Source organism: Tamandua tetradactyla, chromosome 21 (genome assembly GCF_023851605.1).
Source record: "Tamandua tetradactyla isolate mTamTet1 chromosome 21, mTamTet1.pri, whole genome shotgun sequence".
Taxonomy (NCBI): domain Eukaryota; kingdom Metazoa; phylum Chordata; class Mammalia; order Pilosa; family Myrmecophagidae; genus Tamandua; species Tamandua tetradactyla.
Genome location: NC_135347.1, coordinates 54,643,159 through 54,667,407, shown reverse-complemented (window position 1 = coordinate 54,667,407; position 24,249 = coordinate 54,643,159). Strand labels below are relative to the sequence as shown.

The following is a 24,249-nucleotide window of genomic DNA, read 5'->3' as shown; positions in this document are numbered from 1 at the left end:
ACTGATTAACACTACAAAATATAAATAAGTTCTTTTATGAACTATTTTAAATGTATGAAACTTGTACAATGGGTTTATAATATGGAGTATAGAGGGAAAACTACTATTGTATGCTATGGGCTATGTTTAACAGCATACCAGGGGTATATAATGGCGGACGGAGGGAAAAAAGTTATGGTGAGGTTTGGATTTTCTATTTGGTGAGGGTGTGTTTATTGGTTTTTTTCCTTTGGGAGCAATGAAAATTGTCTAAAATTGAGAGTGTTGATGATTGTACCACTAGCGAGGATAATATAAGACATGGACTATTGACTTCGGACATTATATGTGATGCCCAATGGATGGAGATGGCTGAAGGATACAATGACTGAGAAGTAGATATACCATGGCAAACCATGGTATATACGTATGATCAAATATTGTGCTGCTACAGAAAGGAATGAACTCATGAGGTATGCAACATTGTGAATGAACCTGTGAGACATTATATGATGCAAAAAAAAGGCCAGAAACAAAAGAGCAAATATTGTATGGTCTCTTTTAGAAAATACTTTTGAGAAAATTAGGGCCTAGACTGTAAGCTCTTAGAGCAGTCACATTTAATCCAGAGATGTGTTATCTCTAGATTTTGAGAGGGTGTGCTATATATGCATAACCTGGTATTTCCCTGTAACTTTGGGTACCTGTGTGATACCTAAGACTCAGAACAGGAGTTCTGCAGGTCTGAAGGTCAGTATTACCACATATAACAACTGTTAAAGAAACTAAAAAAGAGATCAGGCTTCAATTAGAGATAAGAATGAAGCCGACTGGGCCAGGACTAAGGTAAATCAGAATACACGGTAAGGTGTTCTAGTTTGCTAGCTGCTGGAATGCAATATACCAGAAACAGAATGGCATTTATAAAGGGGAATTTAATGAGTTGCTAATTTACAGTTCTAAGGCCAAGAAAATGTATCAATTAAAACAAGTCTATAGAAATGTCCAATCAAACCTTGGTTCAAGAAGGCCAATGAAGTTCAGGGTTTCTCTCTCAAGTGAGAAGGCACATGGCAAACACAGTGAGGGTTTCTCTCTCATCTGGAAAGGCACATAGTGAACACAGTTAGTGTTGCTCTCTCATCTGGAAGGGCACATGGCAAACACGGTGTCATCTGCTAGCTTCTCCTGGCTTCCTGTTTCATGAAGCTCCCCAGGAGGCATTTTCCTTCTTCATCTCCAAAGGTCACTGGCTGGTGGACTCTGCTTCTTGTGGCTCTGTCACTCTGAATCGCTCTCATTCTCCAAAATGTTTCCTCTTTTATAGGACTCCAGAAACTTCTCAAGACCCACCCAAATGGGTGGAGATATGTCATCATCTAATCCAGTTTAACAACTACTCTTGATTAAATCACATCTCCAGGGAGATGATCTGATTACAGTTTCAAACATACAGTATTGAATAGGGATTACTCTACCTTTACGAAAGGGATTTTGATTAAAACATGGCTTTTTTAGGGTCCATACATCCTTTCAGGAGGACACCATCTATATTTTAGAACTTCGCCTACTCTATGAGACCAAAGGAAAAGAAGTTTATTTTGTCTAATATCTAAATTTTCTGTAGGACATAATCTAACTCAACCTGCTGGATAGATCATTTAAACAACCCAAACACAGGGAGCCCAGAATAGGAATGAGGGCTTGTAATTCTGTATAGCTTAATGTAATGCCTAGATACACCCCAGAGTATGTTGAGCAGATAGGAAAAAAAAGTGTATTGGCAAAGTCCCTTAAGGGATATAGGAAAAATTATGGAACTATTAAACTATACCACTGGGGAAATCCCTGATATTGTCTCAAACATTAGGGACTCCCAAATCAAAAGGCCAACTCCTTGATCTTGAGGCTTACTCTTGTGAAGTTTACTTAAGTAGCAGAGATGCTAAGCCTATTTATAGTTATGCCTAAGAGTTACTTCTAGAGAGCCTCTTTTGTTGCTCAGATATGGGCAATCTCTCTTTAAGCCAGCTCTGCAAGTGAAATTATTACCCTCTCCACTACATGGGACATGACATCCAGGGGTGAAAGTCTCTCACGCAACATAGGATGCAACTCCCAGAGATGAGCATGACCTTAGCACCATGAGATCAACAAGGCCTTCCTGATAAAAACAGTGAAAAGAATTAGAACAAATAAAATATCAGTGGCTGAGAGAGTTCAAATAGAGACCAGAGGCTACTCTGGAGGCTACCTTTATATAAATTTCAGCTAGATATTGCTATTTATCATGGTCTGCCAAATCCCAACCAAAACCATCCTGCCAACCCTAAAGAATACCTATGGCTTTATCTGAGATTCTACAAAGGTTCCATGCACTAGGATTACTTTTCAGGAACCTACAACTTCCAGATGGGTTCACAGGCCAGATAAGTCCTGAAACCCAGAGGGGCCAGCCTCTCCAGAATATCAACTAGTTCCATGCCCCTATCCTGTATCATCGGCAGCTCCTTCCAACAGGAAAAATTTAGAATGGGCATAGCCCAAATGACCCTAAAGACTGGGAGAAAGATCAAAGGAGAAGGTGGAGTTATAATAGAGACGACTGTATTTAACAAATGAATATGAGTGCTGAATCATTATACTGATATTTCTTTTAGTCTCCAGTGTCTTGGAGAAGCTAAAGGAAAAACCTAAAATTGTGGAATGGTAACCCATACCAAACTCCGAAATCTGTTCTATAACTAATTGTTACAGTATGCTTTGAAATGTATTGCTTTTTTGTATATATGTTCTTTCTCACAATTAAAAAACAATTTTTTTTAAACCACAGGACTATACAAAGTAAACAGTGAACCCTAATGTAAACTATGAACGATAGTTAATAGTATAATTATAATAAGGTTGTTTTATCAACTGTAAAAAAGATACCACACTAATGCAAAGTATTAATAATAGCAAAAACTGTGGGGGGGGGGAGGAAATAACATAGGAACTCAGTTTTTTTTTTTCGCATTACTTTTGTGTAAGGCTGAAACTTCTTGAATAAAAGAATTAAATTTAAAAAGTGTAAAACATTTGTGCACATTTTGCTGATAAAAGTAGAATGTTTCAATTTAACCCTTTGGCAATTTCTATTTGAAAGCCACTTGTTATTTTAAAACTATGCCTAATATGCTATTCTTCATAACAAAATCACTTAATTTCATTTTGTATAGGCTATCATATTTAAACAAAATGGAAATTATTAGATGTCTTCAAATATGCATACTAAAATTTATATATTACCACATATTATATATAATAAAAGGGCCACCCCTATTAAAAAAAAAAAAAAAAAAGAAAATGCCATCCTCTACTATCTAAAGTACATTATTGTTTTTGCAGATTTTGAGATGTCTTCACATACCATATATATTCCATCCAAAGTATACAATGTCTTACACTATCATCACTGAGTTATGTAATCATCATTACACTCAATTTTAGACCATTTTCACTGCTCCAAAGAGACAAGTAACAGACAAACACACCAAAAGAAAACCCCCATATCCCTAATACTGTCCCCTAGTATTTGTGTGGTACATGTCTCCCAGGGCTGTAAGTTTCCCTGGCAACATGGGTGAGAACTCCCAGGATGAGCCAGCACCCAGCCACAAGGGATTGAGAAAGCCTTCTTGACCAAAAGAGGGAAGAGAGAAATGAGACAAAGTTTCAGAGGCTGAGAGATTTCAGATAGAGTTAAGAGGTTATCCTGAAGGTTATTCTTTTTTTTTTTTTTTTTTTTTTTGAAAGACAGAGAGAAGGAAGGAAGGATAGAAGGAAGGAAGGAAGGAAGAAAGGGAAACATCTTTTAAACATTTTCTTGTTTTATTGTATTCTGTTTCTCCGTTTTTGTTACATGGGCTGGGGCCGGGAATCGAACCGAGGTCCTCCGGCATAGCAGGCAAGCACTTTGCCCGCTGAGCCACCGCGGCCCGCCCCTGAAGGTTATTCTTATGCATGGTATACATTTCCATTTTTAGTTTATGGTGTATTGAAGTGGCTGGAGGGAAGTACCTGAAACTACTGCACTGTATTCTACTAGCCTTGATTCTTGAAGATGATTGTATAAAGATAAAACTTTTATCATGTGACCGTGGGATTGTGAAAACCTTGTGTCTGTTGCTCCTTTTATCCAGGGTATGGACAGATTAGTAAAAAATACATAGATTAACAATAAATAAATAATAGGGGGGACAAATGGTAAAATAAATTGGGCAGATGGAAATACTAGCGGTCAGTGAGAGGGAGGGGTAAGGTGTATGGTATGTATGAGTTTTTTCTTTTTATTTCTTTTTTTGGAGTGATGCAAATGTTCTAAAAAATGATCGTGGTGATGAATACACAACTATGCAATGATATTGTGAGCCACTGACTGTACACCATGTATGGAATGTATGTGTGTGATTTATCAATAAAAATATTTTTTTAATGCCATAAAAAATTACCTATTGCAAGCTACAGCCTATAGTAAACAGTGATTCCTTAACATTCTTTCATTAACAGTAATGATGAAAAGAGGTTCTCTGGGGGTAGTGCTTAGGCCTAATTCTAAGTATGCTTAGTCTATCCTTTGCAGGAATAAGTTTCATAGAGGCGAACTCCAAGATCGAGGGCTCAGCCGATTCATTTGACTGTCCTCACTGCTTGTGAGAATATCAGAATATCTCCAAATGGGGAAGTTGATTATTTCCTCCTTTCTCCCCAGTCCCCCAAGGATACCTTGCAAATACTTCTTTATTTACTGCCCAAATTACTCTGGGATATATCAAGACATCACACTAACCCAGACAAACCAACAAGATCTCATACCCTATTCAAGATACCACGTACTTATGGCTTTCAACTAAACTGATCATAAGTTAAATCAGGTAATGCACTACCCAAAATACAAATTTTGCACCAAATAAACATCTCTCCTTTTGATCTCTCACAGAAGTTGAAGTTTTAAAATATGGACCACATCATCCTTTATTCTGCATTCTGATTTACCTTAGTCTATCCACATCAGCTTCATTCATATCTCTACTTGAAGTCTGGTCATTTTTTCAATTTTTTAAACAGTTCCCTGTATGGGGTACTACTGACTTTCATAGCTTCAGAGCTCTAATTCTGAGTCTCAGTTGTCACATAAATACCCAAAGTTTCTGGGAACGACCAGGTTATAAACAAATAGCTCAGTATCTCAGAACCCATGTTCTCAACTTCAGCTCACCGACTTTTTATATTATAGTTAGTCCATAGATTGAGGCATGATAATATTTGTCTTTGTTCCTGACATTTCATTCAACATATAGTCCTTGAGGTTCATACACCTAGTTGCAAGCCTCACAACTTCATTCCTTCTTGTGGCCAGCTGCTCGGTGGTCCATTGCATGTATACACCATGCCCCCCTCCTTCCCTCAGTCTTTGTACACTTAGGCCACCTCCATCTATTGTGGATCAGGAACACCAGTGTGCAAATGACTATTCGTTTCCCCACACTCAGTTTCTCCAGGTATATACCGAGAAACCGGGTTTCAGGATTATATGGCAACCCCACCCCCAGCCTCCTCTGGACCCACACACTGCCCTCCGAGGGGCTAGGCCTCTCATTTCCCTACCCACAGTAAACAGCACATTTGCTTCTCCACATTTTCTCTAGCACTTGTTTCTCTCTGTTCATTTTTAAACAGTTTTATTCATACATCATGCAATACAACCTAAGCATACAGGCATGCCTTTGCCACCACAATCTATATGGAGACATTTTCCTTTCTTCCACAAAAAATCCATTCCTCTCCCCCATACCCCTCGCCTATTGACATTTAGTTTTGGCCTAATGCCTTTGTTATATTCAGTGGACATATATTACAATATTACTGTTGACTATAGACCATAGTTCGCATTCATTGTATTTTTTCCTGTATACCATCTATTTTCAGCACATTGCAATGTTGACATTCACTTATTCTCCCTCTTGCAAAAATGGTTTCTTTATTTCTACATTTAATCACTATCACTGTCCACTCTAGGCATTCCTAAATTATACTATCTCAGTCTTTATCCTCTATCTTACCTTTTGATTTCATATGTGCCTCCCAGCCCTTCTCCCTCAATCATACTCACAGCTTCATTCAATACACTTACATTATCGTGCTGTAATCAGGTAGCATTATGCTATCCATATCTGAATTTTTACAATCAGTCCTGTGCAATATGTAATTTTCCCCCATTTATCATTCTGTTAATTCTTTGTACAAGTTTTGTACTTTTGTAGTAGTTCATGCAAAAAGCTATTTATATCTGTAGTGTTAATTGGTAACATACCTGATTTTAAACAACCCCTTTCAACTAAATTCAGCTACAACATGGCATAAAGTGCTTTTCTTTTTTTTTTTTTTCACATGGGCAGGCACCGGGAATCGAAACCAGGTCTCCAAAAGTACATTATTTTTAATCACAATAATTCTATAATCCTGGAGCAAAAGAAGACTAGAGTTCAGAATTGGTTAAGTACAAAATTTTACAGTTAGAAAAATGTGAATAATGAGCTTACCATTGACATTTACCAATGACAGAATATTATCCTGATGATCAAGGAGGCGCTTAACTTCAAGAATATCCCATTCCAGCGATCCCTTTGTGGGCGCTATCAATCTAAAAATTACTAAATGAAAAGACAAATATAATTTTATTAAAATATTCCAGAAAAGATAAAATACTATATCTGCTCAAAAAGCAAGCATTTCATTAAGTTAAATATACCTACACTATTGAAAACCCATCTCCAAAAAAAGCCACACATATTACCATATTTCTATCAAATACTTGAGATTTTTGAAATGCTGTAACAGAACTCCAAGTGAGTGTGTCCTTACAACTTTCTTACTTTATTACTGATTCTTGCAAATCCACTATCAACCATGGAAGCTCCCATTCACTTTAGGATCTTCAATCCAAGTCCTCACTCCCTCCTTAGACAGTGGTCCACATCACTGAATCAACTCCACCATCTGCTTTCTCTACTCATGTTCCCAGACTAGTAAGCATTTCCACAAAATAAACTCATACTTAACATCATGTCAGTAAACAATTCAGCAGCTGTTTTTTTTTAATCTTTTCTTGATCCCAAGATATACACAATTAAATAAAAAATTCTCAAAGAAAGAATATGCCATATAATTTTTATATGCCATTCAATTCTAATTGAATATAGCCAATATTTGATGTGTTGCTTGATTATTATCTGACTATAACAAATAAGTTTAACTTAAACTAATATAAGTCCTACCTTTAATCAACACAGAAAACCCAAAATCATATCAATTTAACAAAGTGATTCAACAAACAACAAAATAGGTTATATCTATTTACTAAGCATCTACGATGTTCCAGGATCTTAGATATAAAATGTGATTGAGACCCAGTCACTGCCCTGAAATGCTCACAGTCTAGAATGGAAGTGAGACTTATAAACAGGCTTGTAGTATTAAGTGTTATAATAAATCACTGTATCAAGTGCTATGGATGCTCAAAGATCACACTAACATCTGAGAAGTGCTAAAATCTCAAAGGTCAAAACCTAATTTTGGTTGATTACTAAAGGTTCTCTTCTTTCTCACATTCCTCTCTAGAAGGTAGCTCACCCCATGTTTCTCTCTATATACTTGAATAATATTTTATCAACTGAGAAATCTCTAGAAAGGTTATTTAATCCTGACAGCCATTCGTGTTTAAACTATGGGCTGTCAAAAGGAAAAGATCTTTTAGTTAATACAAAAGGAAATTCTTACTGATACCTATCTAAGTTGCATGAAAATTATACTTTAGTTGAAATAATACCAACTAATCTTGAGATATGGGTTTGGGAATAACAAACAATATATTTGAAATATCGACAGGAAAAAGAAATCTATAAAATATAGAACATATTGTGAAACTGTTCAGTGAGGCCATATATATGACTCTATTAGTATTCACAGGGTCACTTATCTAAAACTTCAAGGAAACAAGGCAAATACGAATCAGATCAATGTACAAAAGAGTCAATTCTAGGAAAGGGTTAAGAAAAAAACCTTAGCCTTCTGAACCAGGATGAAGTCTCAGAGTTGATAGCCTTGCTTAGCTAGTAAAACCTCGGAGTCACTGTAGCCAGTGCGCACAGAAATTAAAATTCCTGTTGAAAGGAATCATGACAGAGAAAAGAAAAATTGGTATGGTTGTACAGGACACTTAAAAACAAGAACTCCCAGAAGAACCTTCATCTTAGAAACAAAAAAGACACTGCATTCCATTCACAGGAGTGAAATTAATTTTTACACAAGGAAAACTGGCACTAAATATTTATTTTTTGATGAAACTGAGTAAAATGAAGAACATTATTTATAAGAATGGTACGCATTTTTTATAAAATTTTTTTAATAAAACTGACTCATTTCTTTTGTATTTAGATTACAGTCTAACTTCTGTTGAGGCACTGGCTTTCCTTTCACTATTTCAGTTAATACACTCATTCATTCATTCATTAAACATCTATTATCTATTAACATAAAGATGAATAAGAAAGTTACTGTCACCAAGGAGCTCACCTTCTGAAGGGGGAATAGGGTGGGAACAAAAAGCAAAAAATTATTTTTTGAAAATAGTAAGTGTAATGACAGAAACACATACAGGGTATTATGAGAACATGGAGAAAAAACTTCTAGGAGAGGAGGTATCAAGTAAGCAAGCCTACTTCCATGGACAATGTGATACTTAAGCTGAATTCTTGAAAAGTAAGTAGGCATAGGGGTCCAAGATGGCAGCTGTGAGGTACAGAATTTAGTTCATCCCCCAGAGCAGCTAGTAAATAGCCAGGAACAGTACAGAACAACTGCTGGGGCCACGTCAGTGACCGGACACACAGCGTATCCCAGTCTGGACAAGCTGGATGGGCTACAATCCCACCCAGGATCATGAGTCCCCCAAGCTGTGGAGGCCGGCACCCTTCCTCCACAGGCTGCTTCCCAGAGGGGAAAGGAAAGAGACTTTACTAACAGCAAGGGGCTGAGCCTCAACCAAGTCCTAAGTGTGGAATTAATTAACAAATTCCGACTACTAAAAATAGACTCTCAGCTCAGCTAATCTGGAGGTTATTCTTATGCATTTTATAAATATCCCCTTTTCAGTTTAAGGTATATTTGAGAGGCTAGAGTGAAGTGCCAGAAACTGTATAGTTGTGTTCCAGTAGCCATGTTTCCTGAAGATGAATGTATAATGATAAAGCTTTCACAATGTGATTGTGTGATTGGGAAAACCTGTGTCTGATGCTCCTTTTATCTACGATACTGACAGATGAGTAAAACATATGGATTAAAAATAAATAGTAAGGGGAACAAATGTTAAAATAAATTGAATAGACAACTACTAATGAACAATGAAAGGGAGTGGTAAGGGGTATAGAAAAAAATGAGAACAAAGGTTAAAATATATTGAATAGATGGAAATACTAGTGCTCAATGAGAGGGAGGGGTAAGGTGTATGGTAGTGGGAGTTTTTTCTTTTTATTTTTTTTTCTGGAGTGATGCAAATGTTCTAAAAAATGATCATGGTGATGAATATACACTATGTGATGATATTGTGAGCCACTGATTGTACACTATACACGGAATGTTTGTATGGTAAGAATGTTCATGTTTGTATGTTGTTTCGGCTTGATAAAAAAAAAAAGTAAGTAGAGATCAGCCAGGTCAAAGAGGGCAATGAGGAAGAGGATGCCCCAGACACAAGGCAACCACGTAAATGATGCCATCGAGTGAGAAACATCTCAGATGGAGGAATCTCACACAAGCCATGTGGCACTTAAGGAGGCATGAATGAAGGCCTTACGTGAAACACTGAAAAGTCTAGAATATCCCGTAGACTACTGGTATTCTTACAATCGTCTTCTAGAGCAAAGTTTTCATTCATCTGGGACAAAAATGAAACAAATAAAAAAAAGGGGGTGGGCCACATGCATTTTTATAAAACTACATTTACTCAATTTAAAGTCCTTTTCTCTATTCTCAGATTATGTTCTTCACACATTTTTGTTGTTAAATGTCTTTTTTACAAAATAAAAGGGTTAATAGATGGTGATAGTTGATGGTTTTTTTAATGTTTTTACTTAGTAAAATAAAAATTTGGCAACTCTACACTGATCTCCAAAAGTCTGTAGCTTTGTACTGGCCAGAGAGTTATAGGTCTAGGGCCCAATAATCTGTGTTTTAACAGGTCCTTTAAGTGATTCTAAGGCACATTAAACTTAGTGTAAGACCGCAAAACACAAAGCGACTTATTAGCTGCAAGAGGAGAAAGGTGGGGAAAAGCTAGGCTTCTTTCTAGCTAACAGTGGAGAACACAGGAAAACTGAACTTTTCAATAAATGAAAAAGGAAACACTAAACACAATATTGTATCTTAAGAAAGTACTTTATGAAAAGAAAGGATAAGCATCACAGGGCTTAGAAAGTCACTTTTCAGAAATGATTACACAGAAAATGGTCAGTGGAAGAAAGAGAAACTTGACCAGAAATGAGCAGAGCCTGCGGATAGCAGTTAGCTAACGGTCAGCAATGATCTCATGCCCCACAGGCACTTCCAAGCATGCTAACCGATGGTCAGAGCATATCTCAGGGGTGATCACTGGAAGAAGTAGATGAAGCAATATCAACTGCCCTCCAGGAAACATCAGAAAAATTCTCCAAGAAAAAATAAGCTTTTATGAACCATGCTTATTCTCTCTCATATCAGCACCCAAATTCCATTAATAAGGCAGTGGGCATAAATGGTTTTCTCTAGGACTCCACTATCCTGTTCTTCTAAGGAAAATGGCAGAAACCTCCCACAAGAAAATGGGCCCCATTCTGGCTTCTTGAGCAAAAAAATTCCCCAGTTTCTGCTTAGTGAATTCCCAAAATAAGCCTTCTCCAACTTCCAACACCCAAGTTTTTAGTTACCACAGTGTTTATAGTTGTTCTATGTAGATACAATGTTTGCCAAGTGCTTGACTATGGATTTGCAAAGGAAACAAGTTTGGGGTATAAATGGACCAGAAGACTGCAGTCACATATTTAGAACTTATCAGTTTGCCCCCTTGGCTGTATCAGATTAAGTGCAGTACAAAAACTAACTCATTGTCTTGAAAATGTCTCTATATTACTTCAACAATCCAAAGAGGCCAAGACTGGGGTAGGGGCAATGGGGTAGGGGCAAAAGTCTCTTAAACATAAAACTCATTATTCTTTCCAGCATGTGTATTACAAGTTCAGTTCAAAATTTTTTCAAAAAATAATCATACTCACCCAGTTCTTTGCCAATTGCTGCTACAACACAGTTTCTAGGTATTTCAATCACAGCACTGACACCTCCAAAAATACATAAAGCGAAGTTCAAATTAGTTTCTTCATAGATTACATGAAAAACAAAAATATTCTTGAGTTTTATGTCAATTATTTCCCATAAAGGAGGTGGTAACAATAATACACATACAATCAATGCATGCTATACACACACTTCCTTGCTTGCTCACATGAAAATGATTTTGTGAAAACTATGTTTCTGTGACCTCTGGAAGATGTTATTGACTTACTAAGGGTAGGGCATGCTTTTTTTTTCCCACAGTTTTATTATTGTGGGGAAGTAGTATACTCAGCAGTTCAAATTTATTTACCAGGGATCCTGTAAGATAATCGCATCACCAATTTACAGCTGGCTCAAATCAGACAGTGGAGTTTTCCTTAGTAAAAATGTAAGAAAGCACTGAGCTAACCAACAGTCAACAGATAAAAAAGGGTCTTCAAAAAGCATGTTTATGATCAATTGATACATTTATAAAATTCTTTATATTACTGAAATAATCAAATTCAATATCCCACCATATTTCACTTAGTATAGAGCTCTGAGCATCTTTTCTGTGGTTAAATCATGAAATGATTTTAAATTAGTCAAAACTTCCGTAAGATGTTACAAACATTACTTTTGTCAGCAAGAATTAAAGAATAATATATTTAGATTCAGAATCACCACATGTTGCAAAAAGAAACTACTGAAGTTAACTTTTCCATTATGATGTATATGTAATTTATATATATGGACTTTATAATACATATACAGAATATAATACATATATTCCGTATTTCCAAATATAGAATAATTCTCCCTTAAAACCCTACTGGCCCATAAACCAAGTAGGGCTTATGAAAGAAGTATCATGAGTTAGAAGTCTAATAGCATTGCTAAATACTTGACAGCCTATAACTTAAAAAAAAAAATAAAAAAAAAACCTCACCAATCTAGACTATGGCCTTTTTGAAGCTTTCCAATAGTGTTATTCAAAAGTTTTTATCAAAAAAAAATACTGTAGTGCAAACGTTTTTATCATATCTTCAGATACTAAGATAAATAGGGCAGTACTGTGATTATTTAATGTGTAATACTCAAAGATAACGCACAAAAGAATTGGAGACTTCAACAACAGGCAGTTATTTATATTAAAATATAAAAGATTCTTTTTAACCCTTACTTCTATATTTCACAGTGTTGCTGCTAACATTTCAGGAACTAAAACTCATATATACCATAGGTTAGTAAGAGAAGCAGGAAAATGTACATATAGATAAAGAGATATAAGTCATAAAGAAAGATGCTCTAGATTCACACAAGATGAGTAATCAAATGCTGAAATGAGAGATTAAATTGTAAACCCTACCAAAATAATGGATTTATTTTTGCTAATACATCTCATTATTTTTCTGATATTTTGTAATATCTATGTGAAGATAATCTAGTTCCAACTGTGAAAATCAATTCACAGGGTACCTACTACATTTAAAATGTCAATAATACGCATAATAATACTTTTCCTAGGTTGTTCACCTAGATTACTTTTAGAAACAAAATATCATGTGACTTCACAGTAATTACATTAAAAATACTTTTATATACTTTTACTCTGAAAATATACTTTGGTTTTATGTTAAGATCCTTGGTATCAGTATAAGCCAAAAAAAATTTTTAAGTCAAAACTATATGTCAACAAAAGTTATACATATGAACTTTTCAGAAAAATAAATTGTAAAACAAGGTTACACTCAGGAGCTATTCAATGTTCAATAACCCCACAATAAAAGAGGAAAGTGTTACTGTAGAGTTATAAAGGTCTGTTTCCAGGTATGGTCATAAAACTCAGTTTAGGAACATGAACTAAGAATATATATGAGAGGTTTTTCTTGATTACTTTTGAGAAATTCTGCGAGAAAAGAAGAGGAAGCCAAAAGGAAAGTTGTTCCTCCAATTTGGAATGGAATACACTTTATATAACCCTTAACCTGAATTAAAGAAATTTGGCTAAAACTTATGTTTAGAACTGAAAAAGAAAAATCCCCTATACAGACCACCGTATTAATGGAAAGTTCCTTTGAAGGCCCACCATGTCTTATAAAGTCAGTTTATTATGGTTCACAATTACCTGGATGTGTTTTTTTACCTGTATCAGAAAGGTGACTAGTCTTACACAGGAGAGCTAATTCTCGGTTCCAAACACACAGGTCATTCCCACCAGAAAGCCAAACATCTAGTCTCTGAAGAACAGCTAAACACTGCAAAATTGATTAGAAATGTTTATTAGTTTAGGAACTAAGCATTTCTTGTTCGGTGTGTATTAACATATGTCCACAGATTCTTTATTATCCCTTCCCTCCAAGAGGTAGAGCCTGAACGTGGTCTCCTTCACTAGAATATGGTCTCTAATAAACGACTAATTTCTAGTGAATAGAATATAGTAGAAGGGATGTTGTGTGAATCTGAAGACTAGGTCATAAAAGACATTATGGCTTCCTCCTTACTCTCTTGGACAACTTGCTCTACGATGAAGGCACTCAAGCAGTCCTGTCCACATGGGAAGGATCTGAGTTCTCTGAACAACAACCAGGACTAACTAGTCAAGATATGAATGAGCCCCCTAGGAAGCAGGATCTCCAGGTTGAGTCGGGCCTTCACACAGCAACCTCATGAGAGACCTAAGCCAAAACCACTCAACTAAGCCCTTCTCAGACTCCAGACCACAAGCACTGCAAAATAATAAATGCTTGTTTTTTTAAGACGTTAAGTTTTGAGTAATTTTTTACTCAATAATTGATAATATGCAATGATAAATTTCCTTTTAAAACTGAAAAATAGCTCCAAGTTTTTTATATACCTTTCAAATTAATATCTCCCGATTCTTTTCAATAATTTTATGTATTTGCTAGATTCAAAAAAGTGAGTGTTCCCCCAAAACTGTAAAAGCCCTTTACTTTAACATTACTTTAAAGTCACATCTTTAATAGTATTCTGCCTGTTAATTCAGAGTGAGAACAGAGCAAGAGTGAGAAAGAAGAATAAGAAAGAAAACAAAAGGGTTCTGGTAGTCTTGCTTGGACTGAGAGTCTTGCTTTAAAAACGGCTGGAATAAAAGCAGTCAAAACCATGGTGGCAAGAAGGCCAAGTGGGCTGAAACACTTAAAGTGCTGAAAGAAAATAACTACAAACCAAGAATTTATATCTGGTGAGACTTTTTTTCAAAGATGAGGGAAAATTAGGACATTCCCAGATCAATGAAAGCTGAGGGTATTCACCACCAATAGACCTCCGAACAAGCAATACCAAAGGAAGTTCAATAGAATGAAAGGAAAAGACATTAAACAGTGGATCAAATCAGCATTTAAAAATAATTAGACCTCTAGTAAAAGTAACCATATGAGTAATCATAAATGCCAGTACTACTGTATCGCATTATTTGGTATGTAACTCTACTTCTTGCTTCATAGAGATGCTAAAATAAAAATGCAAATGCATAAAAGTATGAGAAATTGATGGTTTTGAACATACAATATAGAAAAATATACTTTGCAACAAGTACAAAAAAGGTATGTATATGTTACTGAAGATAAATTGGTATCAAAGCAAACATGACTGTTACAGATTTAGGATGTTAAAACTTTAACCCCATGGCAACCACAAAGAAAACACATGAAAAAATAAATTCAGAAAGAGATGATGAAGGGGCCAATTTAACAAGAAGAGGTAAAAATTATAAATATACTACACCTAAAAGCACAGCCCCCAAATTATATGATACAAATACAGACCGATTTGAATGGAGAAATGATGGTTCTACATATTGGTAGGTCACTTAAATACTCTCAATAATGGATAGAATGAATTACAGAAAGTTTCCTCTTTAGTTTTTGGCAAGACATTGAGCAGGGTAGGTGCTAATTCTTGGAATCTTTGGTAAATTTCTCCTGTGCAGCCATCTGGTCCTGGACTTTTCTTTGTTGGGAGGTTTTTTATTACTGATTCACTCTCTTCATTAGTTTTTGGATTGCTGATATCTCCTGTTTCTTCCTGAGTTAACGTAGTTAATTTGTGTGTTTCTAGGAAATTTCACATTTCATCTAGGTTATGCAATTTGGTGACAGGTGTTCACAGTGTTCTCTTACAGTCCTTTTCATTTCTGTGGGGTGTGTGGTCATGTCCCTCTTTTCTTTTCTGATTTTAGTTACTTTCTCTTTTTTTTTTTTTTTGTCAATCTAGATAAAGGATAGTTGATTTTATTGATCTGTTCAAGGAGCCAACTTTTGGTGTCTCCTCCTTTCTGCTCACTTCAGGTTTGTTCTGTTTTTATATCCTCTAGGGTTTTTTTGTTTTGTTTTGCTTTTTGTTTTTTACGTGGACAGACATTGGAAAACAAATCCAGATCTCCAGCATGGGAGACGAGACTGTGCCACTGAGCCACCACTGCTCACCCTATCTTCTTATCCTCTAGTTTTGAGGTAAGCTCTGACATGAGATCTTTCTTCTTTAATATAAGCATCTAGAGCTATAAATGCATCTCTCAGCACTACCTTTGTTGCGCCCACTAGTTTTGGAATGGTTTGTATCTTTCAAGATTTGTTCTTCTTAATTATTTCCTGTCTAGATGTTTTACCCATTATTAAAAGTGGTGTATTAAAATCTCCTACTATTAATATAGAACCACCCATATCTCCCTGTAAATCTGTCAATATCTGCTTTATATATTTTGGGCTCTGCCATTAGGTACATATATAATTGCTATGCCTTCTTTTTGAATTGCCACTTTTATCAGTATATTGTGACCTTCTTTGTCCCTCATACATAATCTTTGATTTAAAGTCTATTTTATCTGCCATTATGTTAGCTCCCCCACCCCGCAGATCTCTCTTGGTTACTACTTTCACGGGATATTTTTTCCCATCCTTTTACTTTCAACCTACATATGTCTTTGAATTTAACATCTCTTGTAAACAGTATACGGTTGGGTCATGCTTAGCCCATTTTTCCCATCTCTGATTTTTTACTTGGTATTTAATGTATTTACATTTAAAGTAACTACTGATAATGCAGGACTTTCTTTTGCCATTTTGCTCCTCTCTATTTATAAATAATATACCTTCTGACCCTCAGTTTTTCCATTAATACCTACTTCCATATTTATTTGCCTTTTTGTATTATACTATTTTGAGACCCTTCTTATTTTCCCCATATATACTAATTTTTTTCCCTTTCTGGTTTCCTTCAACTCATGTAATTTCATGTGAAACCTAATGACACCAGTTTTTTACATAGCAAGAATCATTTTTAAGGACTTTAAAAGGGGACTCTTTTCAGATCACGTAAAATAGAGATTTTAATCAAGTCAATACTCTAATGACTTCTTCAAAAACAGTTACTTCATTTTAAATATGGTAAGTATATAGTAAAAAGTGCGTTCTCCACAAAAACTTTACTAAATTAACATTTAAAATAGCATGTGGCATAATTTCATCTGATTTACTGAAAAAATTTTCTGAGACAAAACTAATTATTAACATAAAAACTCCTATCTGCTTAAGATTTTACCTTTACAGTGGACTGGAAGCTTGATACTTTCTGAACTTGTCTGCCAGCATCACAATCCCATACCTGAATTGATGTTAAGAAATAATTTCTATACAGAATTTTAAAATCTTAATTATGAGATAAAAATTAAATCATAAATATTATATACGTAGTTAGAAATCTTTAAATAAAATATAAAATACTTCATATTACTACAAAAGCTAATTAATATGGTGACTCATCAACTTACCAGAGTATGCTGTGATCTAACATATGTTTGAGGTAAACTTTAGTATCAAACTGTTTGAAAATGTCAGCAGAATGAATGATCTGAGGTGCTGAATCTATACAGGCATTAAATATTGCAATTGTTTAAATTTTAAGGTTTATCCTCTAAAATAGTCTACTATAATCTGGTAAACATTGAACATAAAGTATTTATACTAAAAACGATCACACCCATTAATTAACACTTTCTGAAAGCTCTCTGCAAGATGCGTAGCATGATTTATGACTGCTACCTGATTCAAAGAAGACAGTGTATTTCATTTACCAGTCTATTTAAAATAGAGGCCCTCCCATAAAATGTCCAAGATAAGTCTGAATTAAGGAGAATAATGATTTTCAAGAAATACATTTCACATCATATCTTAGAAGACATTTACATATAATATATATGTTTAAAAATTGAAACTAATTTCACAAATTAATCTTACCATATTCAGTGCCTTTTGCTATTTTCCATTATAGTCTATTTAATTTTTAAAAATTTTTAACAGCTTTATTGAGTATTTACATACCATAAAGTTCATCCATTTAATGCTATTCAGCATATTTACAGAGTTTTACAACCATCACCATAATGAAATTTTAGAACCGTTTCATTTTATCCCCAAAATAAACCTAATACCCATTAACAGTCCGACCTATTCCCTCTTCACACCACGCCTTCCCCCAAGCTATAGGCAATCACTAATCAACTTTCTGTTCTTAAGATTGGCAGGACTGTTTTAAAAATGCAAACATAGTCATTTCACTTTCCGGCTTAAAGGCTTCCAGTTTTCATAACCCTTAGGAAAGAGACCAACCCCATAACATATCCAACAAAGCCCTGCAGGTTTTGGCCCTAGCTCACCTTCCCAGCATCTCAAGGCACTCTCCCCACTTAACTACGGTATCTTCTACCACCAGCAATCTCCATTAATTTCATTAGGAGCCATGGTTTTTTTGCTGCCACAGCTTTACATAATCTGTGTCCTTTGCTGAAATGTTCTTCCCTTCCTCCCTTCACCAAACCTGACTTCTGCCCATCCTCAGCTACCAGTTCAAATGTTACTTCATCATGGAAGCATCCTGTATTCTTCTTACCACTAATCATGCTCCAAGACTGAAAATTTCCCACCAAGGAATCCCAGTTATCCATCCAACTTCATCCCCCAAAACCTAACACAAACTCTCTACACAGATCAGGTTGGCCATTATGCTGCTACACTGTGCCCTTCTCAAGCATTTTATGATGTATCTGGGAACTGGGTGGGATGTGGAAAAAACAAGACTGGATGTGACTGATAATTGTTGAGGCTGTATGATGAGTACCTGAGGGTAAATTCTAATATTATTTCTAATCTTATATAAATTTCCAAATCAAGTTATAAAAAGCCAAACAGGTTTATTTTATTTGAATGAGAACACGGGTTATGTATTATTCAACTCTTTATTCTCAGGGCTTAGCCCTGTAAATATTGAACTGAAGCTCCCCATTCACCTTTTCTCACCCTGACCAGCTTGCTTGCCCTGTGCCTTGTCTTTTCCAGTCCTAGGAAAGCACAACTCAGTCCAGCTCTCTTTTCTTTAAATATCATTTGTTTGTATGTTTTTGGACTAAAACTATATTTAGTGTTCACTATAGAGAGAAAATCATTATCACTTTACTATTTTTCCTTCCTGTCTTTTTTTCTATTTATAAATAAATATATGTGATAATCTGTACATAGTTTTAAAGTTGGGCTCATATTGCACAGATTACTTTGTATCCTGTTTTCACTTTGAAGGGATAAACATTTCTCATATCGAATATTCTACAAAAACATTTTTAATGCCTAGCTAGTACTCCATGTTTGGGTGTTCCTTAATTTACTGGGCATTTGGGTTGCATCTGATTTTTCCTTATTAGAGATACTACTGTGATGACAACTTACGGAGATAACACTTTTTGTATTTCTGATTAGTTCTATAGGCTATGTTAGTTCTTTGATAAATGCAAAGTCAAAAGGATATAAATCCTTCATATCTAACACCTACCAGCTTTTCCTCACTGTATCAGCCCATGTGGATCATTTCTTCCTCTAAAGTTTTATAGCACTTGGTATAGACCACAAAGCTCAGCAAACATATGTCTCAATTTTTTTTAATACAGTTAGATTGTTATGAAAATTAGATAATATATGTAACACATCAAGCAAATGCTGACACATAAAAATACTCCCAGTTATTGGACAATGTTTTCTAGCTGTATTTTATCAAAATTTTAGTATTATTGCAGTCTTTTCATTTATTAACTTAAATATTAATAAGCTAAGTGCAATATATTCAGTAACTTGGCATCTTGACGTTTAAATACTTCAACATTTAATTAAGGAAGTAAGTTTAATAATAAAGGCTCAAGCAGGTTGAATTTAGAATTCATTCAGGTAAAAGGAAATGCCAGCTAAGCAGCATGAAATTGTTTTTTAACTAGAAAAGACATCTGGCAAAAGAAGTGATTCTCTACTATCATTTCTAAATAAAATTTATACAGATACAATATCAGCTATTCACCTCTTATGGTAATAGTAATTTTAATCATGACTTCTAAATAATATTTCTATGGTGTCTTAGAAATAGGCTAATAAAAACAAAATTTATTATTTTTTACATATTTAAGTATAAATTTATTCTAATATTTTATTTTTCAGGTAATTTAAGTGTAAATTATATTAAATATAAGAAAGTATATATTTAAATTGTATTTTGCAGAGATTCACTGATGTAAACAAGTAAAAAAACAAAAGAGGTTTAGTCCATGAAATATTTGCCTAAATTGAACAGAAGTAATAAAGTTACTGTACTTAAACATCTGAGTGAATTTCATACCCTTATTTATGTTTACAGTATCACCACAAAATACTTATGAAAATAGTGTGTTCAATTTCCGGGAAGATGGTGGAATAAGATAGGCCAAGTTCACCCAAGTTCATCCCTACCATGCCCCTCCCCCCAGCTCTGGGCAAGCCCTGACCTGTGCATTCGGGCCACACCCACCCCCAGTCCACGCAGGGCCCTGTCCCCCAAACCTGCACACACACACAGCCACATCCTCCACACTGGGCACCCACACATCCATGCACTGATCTCTTGACCTCTGCATCCCATCCCCGCTGCCCCGCATATGTACACACCCTTGCCCCAGGCCCCAGCACAATGCCCCGCTCCCACACCTGGCAGGTGCTCACATTCACATCTGTGCTACACAGCCCCAGCTGTGGACATGCATGCAACCCTGCCCCAATCCCCCCACACACCTACACAGACACACCAGGGCCCTGGCACCTGACAAAACACCCCTAATCCACGTCCTGCAAACCCCATGACCTGTTCCCTGCCCCTAAACACTCATGCATCCACATCCTGAGCCCCCTGGACCCCAACCCCTGTGCAAGGACACACCCGCACCCTGCCCTCCCTATGTCCCAAACTCTGTGCTCTGTACTCAACTGGCACTATGGTGGAAAAAAGGCATGGCATAATATATTTAAGATCCTGAAAGAAAAAGTCATCCAGCTAAGAATTCTGTACCCAGCCAAACTGTCCTTCAAAACTGAGGGAGATGGGGTACAAGGGCAAGTCAGTGGGAAAATGCCTACCTGCCACGTGGGAGACCTGTATTCTTGGTTCATGTACTTACCCCAATCAAATAAACAAGCAAAACAAACAAAAATTCAACAAATGGTGCTGCAATAATGGGATACTCACATGGAAAAATAAAGAAATGCAACCCCGCCATGCAGCCTACCAAAAAAAATGAGGGGAGATTAAAATTTCCATAGAGAAACAGATGCTGAGATAATATGTCATTAAGAGACCAGTCTTACAAGAAATACTAAAGGAAGTTCTGCCAGTTGAAAAAAAAGAGGCAGAAGAGGGAGGTCTGGAGGAGGGCACAGAATTGAAGAGTACAAGTAAGGGTAACTTAAAGAATAAAAGCAGAAAGGGGAAAAGAGTATATATATTTGACAAATAAAATCCAAAGGATAAGATGCTGCTTTTAAGAAACACCTTTAAAGTAACAACTTTGAATGTTAACAGACTAAACTTTCCAAATAAAAGACACAGATTGGCAGAATGAATTAAGAAATATAATCCAGCTATGTACTGCTTAAACAAGAGACTGAAGGCAGTTCATTAATGGGTCTAAAGTAATATTACCATATGGAAGGTGAACAGGATTGAAAGGGGTGTATAAACCCATGTGTTCTACTGATTAACACTACAAATATAAATAAGTTCTTGCATGAACTACAGCAAAGCTGTGAATCTTGCACAAAGAGTACATAAATTCAGGTTACAGGGGAAAAACTGTTGTTGCATGCTATGGGCTATTTTAACGGGAAAATATCAACAATACCATAGCAATACATGGGGTAAATAATGCAGAGGAAGGACAAGAGTAAAGGGAAAGCTTGGATTTTCTATTTTGTGAGGGTGTGTTTATTGATTTGGGAACAATAAAATCATCTAAAATTGAGAGTGTTGATGGATTGTGGACTTTGGACATTATACATGATCCCCAATGAATGCAGGTGGCTGAAGGATGCACTGACTGAGAAATAGATCGGCGAATGATTGTGCATACATATGATAGAATATTGTGCTGCTACAAAAAGGAACGAACTTGTGATGCATGCAACAACGTGAATGAACCTGTGGGACATTTGGTGAGGCAAAATAAGCCAGAAATGAAAGAACAATTATTGTATGTTCTTGTTTAGAAAAGACTTATAAGAAAACAGGGACCTAGATTATAAGTTCTTAAACAGTTGCATTTAGTCTGAAGCAATAATTGCTATTTCTGGATTCTGAGAGGCTGTTTTATATGTATATAACCTGGTATCTAGATAAGAATGAAGCCAATGAGATCAGGATTAAGAGGATTCAGAATACAGGGGTAAGGAAGGCATTGTCTATATTCTAGAACCTCATTTACTCTTTGAAACCAAAGGAAGAAAGGTTTATATTGTCCAGAACCTAAATTTTTCATAGCACATAATCTAACTCAACCTGTCCGGATAGATTATTTAAACAATCCAAACACAGGGAGCCCAGAATAAGAATGAGGGCCTTTAATCCTGTATAGCTTAATGTAATGCCTGGATACCTCCTAGAGTACATTAAGAAGACAATTAAAAGTATTGGCAAGGGCCCTTGAGGGATGCGAGAAAAAATATGGAACTATTAAACTTTACCACCAGGGAAACCCCTGATACTGTGTCAAACATTAGGGACACCCCAATTCAATAGGCCAATCCCTTGATCTTGAGGCTTGCTCTTGTGAAGCTTATGTACGTAGCAAAGCTCAGCCTACCCATAGGTATATCTAAGAGTTACTTTTGAAGGATCTTTTTTGTTGCTCAGATGTAGGCTCTCTCTGAGCCCAATTCTGCATGTAAAATCATTGCCCTTCACCCTACACGGGACATGACATCCAGGGGTGAAAGTCTCCCTGGCGGTGTGGGAGACGACTCTCAGAGATGGCCCTGGCACCATGGGATCAACAATGCCTTTCTGACCAAAAGGTGGAAAAGAAGTATAACAAATAAGGTATCAGTGACTGTGAGAGTTCAAATAGTCGAGAGGCTACTCTGGAGGTCACGCTTACAAAAGCTTTAGTTAGACAGTGCTAAACATCATAACCTGCCAAACTCCAACCAAAACTATTCCTGCTAATCCTAAAGAGTACCTACAGTGTTATATAAGACTTTACAAAGGTTTCATGCACTAGGGTAACCTTCCAGAAACCTACAACCTCCAGACAGCCCATGGACAAGATGAGTTCTGAAATGCAGAGGGTCCAGCCTCTCCAGAACATCTGCAAGCTTGATCTCTCTATCCCACAATATCGATAGCCCCTTCCAACATGAAAAAGTTAGAATGGGCATAGCCCAAATACCCCTAAAGAGGGGGAGAAAGATCAAAGGTGATAGTGGAGTTATACAGAGAAGGTAGGATTTAATAAATGAGTATGACTGCTGAATTATTATACTGATATTTCTTTTAGTCTCCAGTATCTTAGAACAGCTAGAAGTGGGCGGGCCATGGTGGCTGAACAGGCAGAGTTCTCACCTGCCATGCTGGAGATCCGGGTTCAATTCCCAGTGCCTGCCCATGCCAAAAAAAAAAAAACAAATAATAAGGAAAGAACAGCTAGAAGTAAAAACCTAAAATTGTGGAATTGTAGCCCATCCCAAACTCTGAACTCTGTTCTACAACTAATTGTTTTGATATGCTTTGAAATTTATTGTTTTGTATGTTATTTTTCACCAAAAAAGAAAAAAAAAAGTCAAGTGTGATGATAAAAAAAAAATTGTAATTAAAGACTAGTGTGTCCCCATTCAAATTTTTTATGAATTGTTTTCATTTATAGGTAATCTGTCTAGAAACTACTTCAGCTGATTAACTCATTTAAAATGTGTCATAAAGTGTATCTTGATCCTAAAAAACTCTAACATCTATCCCTGAACTAATTTCAAAATTTACTTCACTAATACTTGAAACTATTTAAACAGAACTTTCAAACAAGCAGAGACATTTGAAAACTAATCCCCGATACCTTAACAGAAAAAGAGAGAGCAAGAGTAATGAAAGATTACATTTATCCCTAGCAGTTGGCTATGGATTTCACAAATCCATTTCCTCATATAAATATTAAAGGGATTAATTTGTTTACAGAAAATACTTTATGTAGGCGGTATTATATAGTGGTTCAGAACATTGGCCCTGCAATCAGACAGCTTGCCAATTCTTCATTATACCAGCTATGTGGCCCTGGGCAAGTAACTTAACCTCTCTGTGCCTCTATTTTCTTCTCTGCAAATAGGAAAAATAAAAATACATATCTCAAAGGGCTACTATAAGGATTAAATGGATTAATACATATAAAATATTTAGAACAATACCTGCCATATTCAAGCACTTTAAAAAACTTTGTTTTCATTGTTATATTTTAAATTTCTACTTAAAAGTATGGGGAAAGGAAAGGCAATTCACTTTTTAAAAAGTGTTTTTACATTCTCCTTCATGTGGTTCTGTGTC

The 24,249-nt window shown here is 35.8% G+C and overlaps 1 protein-coding gene across 8 annotated transcripts in view; it reads right to left on the bottom strand.

Annotated features, from left to right (window-relative positions):
• Positions 1–24,249, bottom strand: part of WDR41 (WD repeat domain 41) — a 297,758-nt gene that overhangs the window by 53,463 nt on the left and 220,046 nt on the right. For all 8 annotated transcript variants that reach the window (XR_013167159.1, XR_013167153.1, XR_013167155.1 and 5 more), the window contains 4 exons: positions 16,924–16,986; positions 13,508–13,619; positions 11,325–11,387; positions 6,561–6,671 (listed from right to left, as the gene is read on the bottom strand). Coding sequence is in view for 1 of the 8 variants with exons in the window: in XM_077139374.1 (XP_076995489.1) it covers positions 6,561–6,671; positions 11,325–11,387; positions 13,508–13,619; positions 16,924–16,986 (349 nt within the window). In the remaining 7 variants the exon portion in view is untranslated. The remainder of the gene's footprint in view (positions 1–6,560; positions 6,672–11,324; positions 11,388–13,507; positions 13,620–16,923; positions 16,987–24,249) is intronic.